Source organism: Geotrypetes seraphini, chromosome 19 (genome assembly GCF_902459505.1).
Source record: "Geotrypetes seraphini chromosome 19, aGeoSer1.1, whole genome shotgun sequence".
NCBI classification, from domain to species: domain Eukaryota; kingdom Metazoa; phylum Chordata; class Amphibia; order Gymnophiona; family Dermophiidae; genus Geotrypetes; species Geotrypetes seraphini.
Genome location: NC_047102.1, coordinates 24019389 through 24031527, shown reverse-complemented (window position 1 = coordinate 24031527; position 12139 = coordinate 24019389). Strand labels below are relative to the sequence as shown.

Below are 12139 nucleotides of genomic sequence, written 5' to 3'. Positions count from 1 at the left end.
GATAATTTATCAGACGAAATTTCAATGGAAAATATTTGGGATGCTTTAAGGCTACTTTAAGAGGTAATATTATTTCTTACTCTGCTTATATTAGGAAACAAATTAAGAATCAATATTCTAAGTTAGAAAGAGAAATTAAAGTTTTGGAAGATAAATTGATAAATAAATGGGAACATGACACTTTACAAGATTTATTAAAAGCAAAAGGTAATTATAATGAATTAGCATCAAAATTGATAAGGAAGGACCTTTTTTATCAACAAACTTTGTATTATGGAAATTCAAATAAGGCGGGTAGGTTATTGGCTAATTACCTTAAAGCAAAGAAAAGAAGAACAAAAGTTATTGCAATTAAAGATGAGAAAGGTGAGATGCATTCTCAAATTGAGAGCATTTTAAGTAAATTTTTAAAGTTTTATAAAGAACTATACTCTTCTGAATCTTATGAGGGTAAAGAGAAGGATGGTATAGATTTTTTAAATTGAATTATTGGTCCGAAAGTTCCAGATCATATAAAAAGGAGTTTAGATGAGCCTATATCATTAAAAGAATTAGAAACGGCATTGAAATCTCTTAGAGTTGGATCCGCTCCAGGTGGGGATGGATTTACAGTGGAATTTTACAAATCATTTCAAGTTTCTCTATTACCTCAATTATTAAATTTATTTAAATCCCAATTGTCTAAGGGATGTATTACAGGTACTATGGCGGAATCAGTAACAATTGTTTTGCCAAAGCCAAATAGAGATCCTACTTTGGTTGCAAATTACAGGCCCATTTCATTAATAAATGTGGATGGTAAACTTTTGGCCAAGATTTTGGCTTTATGATTAGCTAAGGCTCTCCCTTTTATCATTGATATGCATCAAACTGGTTTCGTGGCAAAAAGACACTCCTCTGATAATACTAGATTGGCTTTTCATATGTTAAATTTATCTAAAGAAATTGCAGATCCGGTTTTTTCCATTTCTTTAGATGCGGAAAAAGCGTTTGACAGAGTTGAATGGTCTTTTATGTATCAGATAGCCTCAATAATAGTTATGCTCAGAATACCTTATACAATCCAATGGGAATTCTGATTCCACTTTCTCAAAATGAGTCAGTGGTGTTGGAATTCTTCATCATTCCCAATACATGGAAAGTACTCAATATGTTTTTTAGAGATATATTTTTTTAAAAAGATTTTTTCTCTCTTTTTTTGCTTTTTAGAGATTTTTTCTATTTTCACATCAATATAATTTATTATAGCTTAAATAGCTTATATATAGAAAAAGGTTTAAAAGTGCATCACTTAACTTAAATCCTTATCGGTTCCCCTTCCCGACGCGTTTCGGAATTCTTTTTCAAGGTCGGGGGAACAAGAGATAAGGTTAATCCTCAACCATACATTTACTGCCACTGGCTATCAAGAAAGATGCCAGTGGCAGTAAATGTATGGTTGAGGATTAACCTTATCTCTTGTTCCCCCGACCTTGAAAAAGAATTCTGAAACGCGTCGGGAAGGGGAACCGATAAGGATTTAAGTTAAGTGATGCACTTTTAAACCTTTTTCTATATATAAGCTATAGTTATATTGATGTGAAAATAGAAAAAATCTCTAAAAAGCAAAAAAAGAGAGAAAAAATCTTTTTAAAAAAATATATCTCTAAAAAACATATTGAGTACCGTATTTTCGCGGATATAACGCGCACCATTGTAAAACGCGCACAGGGGTATAGCGCGCAGAAATCACGATGATATGTACAAAAACTTTTCTATACCGCGCTCAGGCATATAACGCGCATGCTGCCCGACTCTCCTTTCGCCCGCCCTGACTTTCCGTGCGCTGTCCCGACTCTCCGTTCACCCCCCCTGACTTCCGTGCACTGCCCTGACTTTCCGTGCGCTGTCCCGACTCTCCGTTCACCCCCCCTGACTTTCCGTGCACTGTCCTCCCTTGAAGTCCTGTCCCCCCTTGAAGGTCTGTCCCCATCCTGAAAGCCTAATGCCCCCCCCGACGTCCGATACATCCCCCCCCCCGGCAGGACCACTCGCACCCTCACCCCGAAGGACCGCCGACTCCCCAACAATATCGGGCCAGGAGGGAGCCCAAACCCTCCTGGCCACGGCGACCCCCTAACCCCACCCCGCACTACATTACGGGCAGGAGGGATCCCAGGCCCTCCTGCCCTCGACGCAAACCCCCTCCCCCCAACGACCGCCCCCCCCCAAGAACCTCCGCCCGTCCCCCAGCCGACCCGCGACCCCCCTGGCCGACCCCCACGACACCCCCACCCGCCTTCCCCGTACCTTTGTGTAGTTGGGCCAGAAGGGAGCCCAAACCCTCCTGGCCACTGCGACCCCCTAACCCCACCCCGCACTACATTACGAGCAGGAGGGATCCCAGGCCCTCCTGCCCTCGACGCAAACCCCCCCCCCCCCCAGCCGACCCGTGACCCCCCTGGCCGACCCCCACGACCCCCCCACCCCCCTTCCCCGTACCTTTGGAAGTTGGCCGGACAGACGGGAGCCAAACCCGCCTGTCCGGCAGGCAGCCAACGAAGGAATGAGGCCGGATTGGCCCATCCGTCCTAAAGCTCCGCCTACTGGTGGGGCCTAAGGCGCGTGGGCCAATCAGAATAGGCCCTGGAGCCTTAGGTCCCACCTGGGGGCGCGGCCTGAGACACATGGTCGGGTTTGGCCCATGTGCCTCAGGCCGCGCCCCCAGGTGGGACCTAAGGCTCCAGGGCCTATTCTGATTGGCCCACGCGCCTTAGGCCCCACCAGTAGGCGGAGCTTTAGGACGGATGGGCCAATCCGGCCTCATTCCTTCGTTGGCTGCCTGCCGGACAGGCGGGTTTGGCTCCCGTCTGTCCGGCCAACTTCCAAAGGTACGGGGAAGGGGGGTGGGGGGGTCGTGGGGGTCGGCCAGGGGGGTCGCGGGTCGGCTGGGGGGGAGGGGGGTTTGCGTCGAGGGCAGGAGGGCCTGGGATCCCTCCTGCCCGTAATGTAGTGCGGGGTGGGGTTAGGGGGTCGCCGTGGCCAGGAGGGTTTGGGCTCCCTTCTGGCCCAACTACACAAAGGTACGGGGAAGGCGGGTGGGGGTGTCGTGGGGGTCGGCCAGGGGGGTCGCGGGTCGGCTGGGGGACGGGCGGAGGTTCTTGGGGGGGGGCGGTCGTTGGGGGGAGGGGGTTTGCGTCGAGGGCAGGAGGGCCTGGGATCCCTCCTGCCCGTAATGTAGTGCGGGGTGGGGTTAGGGGGTCGCCGTGGCCAGGAGGGTTTGGGCTCCCTCCTGGCCCGATATTGTTGGGGAGTCGGCGGTCCTTCGGGGTGAGGGTGCGAGTGGTCCTGCCGGGGGGGGGATGTATCGGACGTCGGGGAGTCGGCCGGGCAAGAGGGCTTGGGCTCCCTCTTGCTCCGATCGTGGATGCGGGTGCGGGTGGGAGCGCGTGCGAGCGGTCGTTCGGGGTGGGGGTGCGAGCGGTCCTGCTGGGGGGGTGAATCGGGCGTCGGGCGGGGTGGGAACTATGTTTAAAAACTTTTCTATACCGCGCTCAGGCATATAACGCGCGAGGGGTATGCGCGGTACGTAAAATCACGTATAACGCGCGCGTTATATCCGCGAAAATACGGTACTTTCCATGTATTGGGAATGATGAAGAATTCCAACACCACTGACTCGTTTTGAGAAAGTGGAATCAGAATTCCCATTGGATTGTATAAGGTATTCTGAGCATAACTATTATTGAGGCTATCTTTTCATAACTTGAAGTGAGTCATAATAGTTTGGTAGATGGTTCTTTTATGTATCAAGCACTTGGTTGGTTTGGTATTGGTCCGGGATTTATTCAAATGATTCAAGCTTTGTATAGCTCCCCTTCTGCAAGATTGTACATTAATAATAGTTTCTCTGATCGGTTTACTTTGCGGAGGGGGGTTAGACAGGGTTGTCCGTTGTCTCCTTTGCTTTTTGATATTGTATTAGAACCCTTGTTATTGGCCATTCAACAAGCAAAGGGGATACAGGATATTCTCTTTTCTGATAGAGAATATAAAGTTTCAGCATATGCGGATGACATATTGCTGTATTTGAGGAATCCTGAATCTACCATTCCATGTTTATTGGAGCAGATTGATACATTTGGAAAATTTTCAGGATATAAAATCAATTGGAATAAGTCTGAGATTCTTCTTCTTAATGTACATTGTACTAAAGGTTTATTTGATGCTTTTTCATTTACCTGGAAAGAAGAGGGATTAAAATATTTAGGTATAATGATAAAAAAGACGTTGGAAGACACTTTGAAAGAGAATGAAAAACTTTTATTAAAAAAAATAACAGAAGTATGTGAGCATTGGAATCCGTTACATCTTTCATGGTGGGGGAGAGTGCAAACAATTAAAATGAGTTTGCTACCAAATGAGTATGATACCAATATTTGTTACCAAATGAGTATGATACCAGTAGTTTGTTACCAAATGAGTATGATACCAGTAGTTTGTTACCAAATGAGTATGATACCAATATTTTTTCAGGGGTCATTTTATAAAAAACTTAATGGTATTCTTATGAAATTTATTTGGCTGGGTAAAAGACCTAGGATTGCTCTAGTATCTCTACAAAAGCCAATTGAGGAGGGAGGGGTTAAATTTCCAAACTTTTATAGGTACCATCAAGCCTATATTTTAAGCCAGGGTATGTATTGGATCCTCCCAGAACTCTATGATAATGCTCCAGATTGGTTATATTTGGAGTGGCGTCTTATGTTTCCTTTACATTTAGTTCATGTTGTTAGTATAAAAATGCCTAGAAGATATAAACAGAACAGAATTTTGATTGATACATGGAAAACTTTGAGATACATTAGTAATCTAACATCTATTCCAATAAGCAAATCAACAAATCAATCTTTATGGATAAACTCCAAGATTCGAATTGGCGGAGCTCAAATCTTATGGAAATACTGGATTATAGCAGGCATAAGAACTTTAAATGATGTTATTTTAAATGGTAAACTGCTTGACTTTTCACAGTTGCAAATTAGATTTGGTCTTGATAAATCACAAAGTTTTAAATGGTTGCAGCTGAAGCAGGCTCTTAATACTCAATATAGTTTGGAGTTCCTATGTTTCCAGGCTGATTTCATGGGACACCTAGCCGCACAGTGGTATAAATTATTATCTGGATTTTTAAATAAAAAGCCAAAAACTAGTCTGAGAGACATTTGGAGCATTGAGATATTAAGTATAATATTTCTGCTTCTCAATGGCCACGAATTTGGTCTTGGAGAATGAGATGTACAGTGTCAGCATCTATGAGACAAACTTGGTTCTTTTTATTACATAGAGCTTTTTGGACCCCAGTTCGTTTACAAAAGTTGGATAGCTCTAAATCTAATAGATGCTGGCACTGTAATCTAGAAGTGGGGACATTGGGTCATCTAATTTTTTATTGCCCCTGCATTAGGAATTTTTGGAATTCAATTTGGTCTCAAATAAATTGCTTATTGGAAAATCATGTGGAAATATCATATGATACTGTTCTGTTCGGTATGTCTATGAGGAAAAAAAGTCAATTATCAGCACATAATAAGCTTTTGATGATAATGACGGGTGTTGCTATGCAACATATTACTAACAACTGGAAAAATTATAGTAATCTCAATTATACGTTTTGGTGGAATTCCCTGTGTCATATTTACAAGATGGAAAGAGCAATTGCAATACAGAAAGGAAGTTATAAAAAATTTTTAAAGATATGGAGACCGATGGTTGATTTTTGTAGTGAATAGGCATCATTTTTCTTTGATAATATACATAGGGGGGTGGGGAGATTGGAAGATAAGATGTAGCAAAATTGAAATTTTGAAGGAATATGATAGTTTTGATGATTGTATAGAAAGATGGGAGGGGGGAGGGTTTTTAATTAATTTACATATTAAGAATATAATGTATGATGTTCAAGTGTTGTACGATAGTATTTCATGTTGTTCTTTTTGTGCACTTGATGTAAGTTTGAAAAAGAATAAAGAAATTAAAAAAAAAAAAAAAGAGAATGTTTTCCTATTCTTTTGTGGGTGTTCTAAGGAATCTGATCCCACTTGTTATAAATAAGCATACTGGAGACTCTAGTGTTATTTCTGTACTGATTTATTGTTCTTTCTCAATAAAACAGACTTGACATAAAATTTTATATACTGCAATATCACAAATAGTTCAGAGCGGTTTACAGACAGAGACTGTATACAGATAGCGATAATACAAAAAAACTTTCAAAATTACATTAGCATATTAAGATTAATTGAGTTTAGCTGGGAGTGTTTTAAGAATACATCAAGGCAGAAGTGGAGTCAGGGAAATTTGTCAAAGAGATAAGTTTTGATTGACTTCCTGAAAGTTTGATAAGAAAGTGCTGAATGTGAAAAAATAAGTTAGCTATAATACCAAGAAATTTGCTACATTAAGCAAAAATAGCAAATTTTAAGAAAAATGGTGCTTTTCATCAGGGTGGTCTTAAAAAAATTTTTAATTTTCTGCTCAAAATGCAATCAGATTTATGGGAAAAACTTCAATTTGGACTTTTGGTTTTTCTGAACAACCCTAATTTACATGCTAAGCAAGTAGTAGGCCCAGTTTATAGTATAGAGCTGAACTTAACCACGTAAGTGCTACTGTTTTGTAATTTGAAGCATGCAAAGGGCACTTAAGTTTAGATGCCAAGCTGGGAGATGTGGGATTTGAATCTTGATTTCCTCCCATCTTAGCCAACCTAGGCTTCTTACTGCTTAAACTTTTCTTTTCATCACTTCCAGCGAGCATTGTGTGATGAGCTGGACGGAGCGGGGTATTTATGTCTTTGCTCCTCAGAATGTGCAGGTGCTACTCTGGAGTGACGTCAGGGGTAAGTAATTAATTAAAGCCTTTGCATATTTTTATTGTTGACTTGTGCTAATTGCAGTCTATTTTCATGGCTTAGGAGTAATTCTGAGCATTTCTAGAGATGGAACCAGCTACACCAACCTAGAAGTTCATGCCACTGAATACCCTGGTGCATCCTAATTCTTGGCTTGTTGCTCTAACCATGGCTACTCTTTCACTACGTGTGTTCACTACCTTTCTCTCTCTCTTCCTCCTTTCATCCTTTTTGCTTTCTTTTTTTTTTTTTTTTTTTCAGTGGGAATTCATTTTCTTGTATCAGTGGGAATTGGTCCCCTCTGTGACTCTGCTCCAATCTTTACTGTAACACAAAAAAGGAGACCCAATGATCCACTGCGATTTTACGCGCCACTCTGCTTATTTCAAGCCATTTTCAGGTTTTATGCTCAAAGACATGTACATTGTTTTGCTCATATTTTTATCTTTGTACCCTATATCATCCGGACCCCTGAAGAAGGTGGTCTTGCCGAAATATGGACCGTGTAGGGTCCGTCAGGACATTCATACATGTATTACCAATTCAGAGCGAATAAAATCATTTTTCAGGACATCCACATTCCCAATCTTTACTGTAACAGGTTTCCTACTCCTGTACCACGAAGTTTGGGGGCCCTATGACTCCAGTTTTTCTTCTGCCTGTCCTTTTCATCTTTGGGTAATGAAGCCTGACCTTCCCGCCACCCGTTTTTCTCTCATTTCATTCTCTGCATGACCTATAGATTTATTTGCGTATAAGCAAACTTATACATATGGATGGCCGCACAAACTTACCTTTCCCAACAAGCATCATTGCCAGTGGTATAATTTGTGTGTTGGGTGGGGAGGGGGGTAAGCACGCACTTGGCGCCAACTTGGCAGAGATGCCAGCATTCTTCATCCCTTTTCCCCCAGGGGAAGTGTCTTAAATTAATTCCACCACTGCCCCTCCCCCCATATCTCTTCTAGTTGTCACTACTAGAAGAGGTACTGGAGAGGGGTGGAATGCATTTGAGGAGCCCCCCATGAGGGGGGGGAAGAGAGTTGCTGGGCACCACTGCCCCTCACTGCACTGCTGACAGTTGCTGCAGTAAAATGTGCCTAAAATATTTTCAAAATATCAAAAGGAAACTCCATTTCTAGTGCAACAAGACACATTACTCCTGAACATTCAGGTAGTCAATCCATTCCCGTGAGAATTCTTGTAGAAAGCCTCATTTGCCGCCTTTTGCTCCATGTCCCATCTCTCTGGGCTGTCCTCCAATGCCTCAGCTTGCCTTTACAAGCAAGATGGTAGAAGCCTATCTTTTCTGTTCATGTTTTATTTTTCTTTTAATTTCGTTTTTTTGCTTCCATTTGCAAGGCTTTTCGGTGCTGTAGAGGCTCCCAATTTTGGGACATCTCTGGCTGAGGGAGAGCTCAAACTCTGAGGTCTGAGGTCTGAGGAGTACTGTGTCCAGTACTGGTCGCCGTACCTCAAGAAGGACATGGCAGTACTTGAGGGAGTACAGAGAAGAGCAACTAAACTGATAAAGGGAATGGAAAATCTCCCATATACCGACAGGTTGAAGCAGTTGGGACTTTTCTCACTGGAAAAGCGGAGACTTAGAGGAGACATGATAGAAACCTTCAAGATCCTGAAGGGCATAGAAAAAGTAGACAGGGACAGATTTTTCAAATTAAGGACCACCACAAGTACAAGGGGGCACTCGGAGAAATTGAAAGGGGACAGGTTTAGAACAAACGCTAGGAAGTTCTTTTTCACTCAGAGGGTGGTGGATACATGGAACGTGCTTCCAGAGGCTGTTGTAGACAAGAAAACATTAAATGGTTTCAAAGAAAGTTTGGATAGATTCCTAGAAGAAAAAGGGATTGAAGGGTATAGATAGGTATAGACCACTACTCAGGCAATGGGCCTGATGGGCCGCCGCGGGAGCGGACCGCTGGGCAGGATGGACCTATGGTCTGCCTCAGCGGAGGCAACTTCTTATGTTCTTATGTTCTTATGTCAGAGGTCTGCAATGCATCCAAGGAGCAGTGCATCCACTTGGACAGCCTGCTCAACAGTTTAGGAGCTCAGGTACCGGTCCCTTGGGAGCAGGCTGGCCCCAGGTTCTGCCCACAGAACAAAATTGCAAGGGGGGGGAGGATTCTAAGCATTTTTTTTGGGGGGGGGCTGGGGTCAGAGCCTCTAAAATTTCAAAATTGCTAGTTTTTGACCCCAGTGTAGCTCAAATGGACCGTTTTTGGCTCTAAAATTACTGCTGCTTTGGCCATCTTGGATTTCCCAATTTGAAAACAAAATCCTGTATCTGCCTCAAAACATCTACCCTCAATTTGATCAAAAATAGGTGTGATGGACTCCTCAGGCTAGGATACTTTATTTTTTTTTTTTTTAATTCTTTATTCATTTTTAAACTTTCATCAAGTGTACAGAATTTATAATAAACACTATTAATTAGAACACTTGAACATCTTATCATTGTATCTTATAAATATAAATGCAACCCTCCCTCCACCCTCCCTCTAAGCCCGTTATTCATTATAAGATCATAAACCCTCCCATTAAACCCTTTCCCTCTTTCAACACTGTGATGTATAATTAATGGAAAAATGGCATTTAATCATGACAAAAAGATGTTAATGGCTCCCACATTTTTATAAAACTTTTATACTTTCCATTCTGTACCGCCAGTGATCTTTCCATTCTATATAAGTGACATAACGAATTCCACCAGAAATTAAAATTAAGTCTACTGTGATCTTTCCAGTTATTAGTAATATGTTGGATGGCAACTCCTGTCATGAAAGGCTAGGATACTTTAGATTCATGCCAGATTTGTGCTGGATGGCCAGCTGAGGATCATTAGTGTCCCACATGCTGGTGGGGGGAGCTGCTGGCTTAGCCGCCTCTAGTTCCTCGAGGAATGTTAGGGCATAGATGGTGCAAGGACTAGGAAAAATTCCAGGCTGGAGCCAGGGAGAGCGAAAATGTGTCCCTGGCAAAGCGCAGCCATGCTTCTGCCATAAGACCCCAGAATGGAGCTCGGGAATTGACTGCAGGGGCCTTGGTGTCCTAGCCAAGGTTTTCCCTCTGAATTCATCAATATGATGTTCAAAGCATACATGATTAACAGCAGGCGCATGGAACCTTCAGGGATCACGGCCATTGTGGCGCCAGGGGGTCCCTCTAAGAACACAATCCCCCAGCAACAGTGCCATGCGCAAGACGGGGGGACCAGTCAGAGGAGGACTGGGATGATGAGGATTCTACCGTATATCAATGCCTTTACTTTCCCAGTCTGCATCCTCAGTAGCAGGGGATGCTGTTTCATGTCTAGGGGAGCCAGATCCAGACCTGGTAGAGGCCCTTGATCTTGGAGAGGACCCGACTGAGCACCAGCTATTTAAGCCCTCAGTGCTTTTGGAGGTAATCATGGAATCTTTCCAAGAATTAAAGATAGACACCACATTCCTCAGCCACAGAGTACTTGCTTATGAGCAGCACTAAAATGCAGACTACATGCTTCCCCTCTCAGGACATTACAAAAATTCTGACGGACCATTGGGAGGTCCCAGAGGGGCCCCTGCAGGTGACCAAAGCCATTGCTAAACTCTATCCGATGGATGCTGAATTTAACCAGCTAATTGTTCCATCAAAAGTAGATTCCCTGTGAGCTCAAGTAACCAAGCGTACCTCCCCTCCCAATGAAGGCAGTGTGGTATTAAAGGATACCCAGGACCGCAAGCTGGATTTTGTTCTCAAGAAGCAATTTGAAGCTGTGGTGCAGGATTAAAAGCAGCAGCAGTGGTGTGCTTTGTAGCATGTATTTACCACGCCAAGTTTTGATGTGATACAGAGGCAGTGGCCAGGAGGGATCATCAGTTTCTGATGTCTGGAGTGAATTATGTAGCCAATGTTCTAAATAATAATCTTTTCAGAGTTGTGAGCAAAATGTCTGCTTATACAATTTCTGCCCACAGGATGCTGTGGATCAGGCTGTGGTCAGGGGGACTTGTCCTCCAAGGCAACTTTGAGTAATTTACTCTTTAGAGGACAATTGCTCTTTGGGAAAGACCTGGATTATCTTATGACCAGTGTGCAGGATTGCAAGCTAAAGGCTTTACCAGACAGCAAACCTCAAACCCCTAGGGGTTGGGGCAAACCAGTTTTTATGGCTCAAGGTAATATCATCAGTTCTTGGGAGGACCTTCAGGCCAGAGATCATTTCAAAGCTCGAGGCAAAGATTCAGAGGGGCCAGGCGCTCTCAATGTTCAGGATTCCGCTCCACAGTCACTGCCTAGAAGCAGTTATGACACCAGGCCGACAGCTGGGCCTCCATGCATCAGGGGGAAGTTAAAGACTTATTGGAAGGTGTGGGCAGAAATCGCACTTCCTTCACTGGAAAGAGAGGTACGCTTGGTTACTTGCTTCACAGGGTGGTGGAACAAATAGCTGGTTAAATTCAGCATCCATAGGGTGGACATAGCAGCCAAAATGGATTCCGCGTTTGGGTCATATATACTGTCAGCAAGCTCATCTGTCCCAACACCTAGACTTGGGGGACTGCTTTGATATGTCCCATCTGGAATAATGTGTCTGTCACAGTAGAAGAAAAGATTAGGTACTTACCCCAATAATCTTCTTTCTGTTAGACACATTCCTGAAGCCTGCCCTGTCAGATGTTCATTTGCCTGTTTACTGTCTCAAACGTGCTAGGGAATATGGGCATTGTTTTTTTTCCCCTTTATCAAGCATAGACAAGGATGGGGGGCATGACTTCTGTTTCAAAGAATCTAGGAGATGTCTGACAAATCTCCCACACTGGTAGTGCAGATTGCACTCTAGTAGGTGACTTGTTTGTTTTCACCTTTTGTGTTACAAATGGTTAAGTTTTGTTTCATCTGTTATATTAAATTATATGAGCAGAACAGACATATTTCTTGGGGAGAGTCTCCATACTCTTCCCTATTATGTTTCCATACTCTTCCATATTATGTTTCCTATTTAAGTCTGACTATCTGCTTTGGTACGAACTGAGGAATTGGAGGACAGAGGCGGAGCAAAAGAATGTTAATTAGGCTTTCTACAAGAATTTTCATGGGAATGGATTGACTACCTGAATGTTCAAGAATGTATCTACTACTAGAAAGAAGATTACCAAGGTAAGTATCTAATCTTTCCATAGGGAAGCTGGATTTTGTATCTGCTTTTCAGTATAGATAACTAAATGTTTGCCGTTCCTC

The 12139-nt window shown here is 43.1% G+C and overlaps 1 protein-coding gene across 3 annotated transcripts in view; it reads left to right on the top strand.

Annotated features, from left to right (window-relative positions):
- The window catches only part of HPS5 (HPS5 biogenesis of lysosomal organelles complex 2 subunit 2), a 99202-nt gene that overhangs the window by 41985 nt on the left and 45078 nt on the right, over positions 1–12139 (top strand). For all 3 annotated transcript variants that reach the window (XM_033928164.1, XM_033928162.1, XM_033928163.1), the window contains exon 9: positions 6792–6880. In XM_033928164.1, the coding sequence (XP_033784055.1) occupies positions 6792–6880 (89 nt within the window). The remainder of the gene's footprint in view (positions 1–6791; positions 6881–12139) is intronic.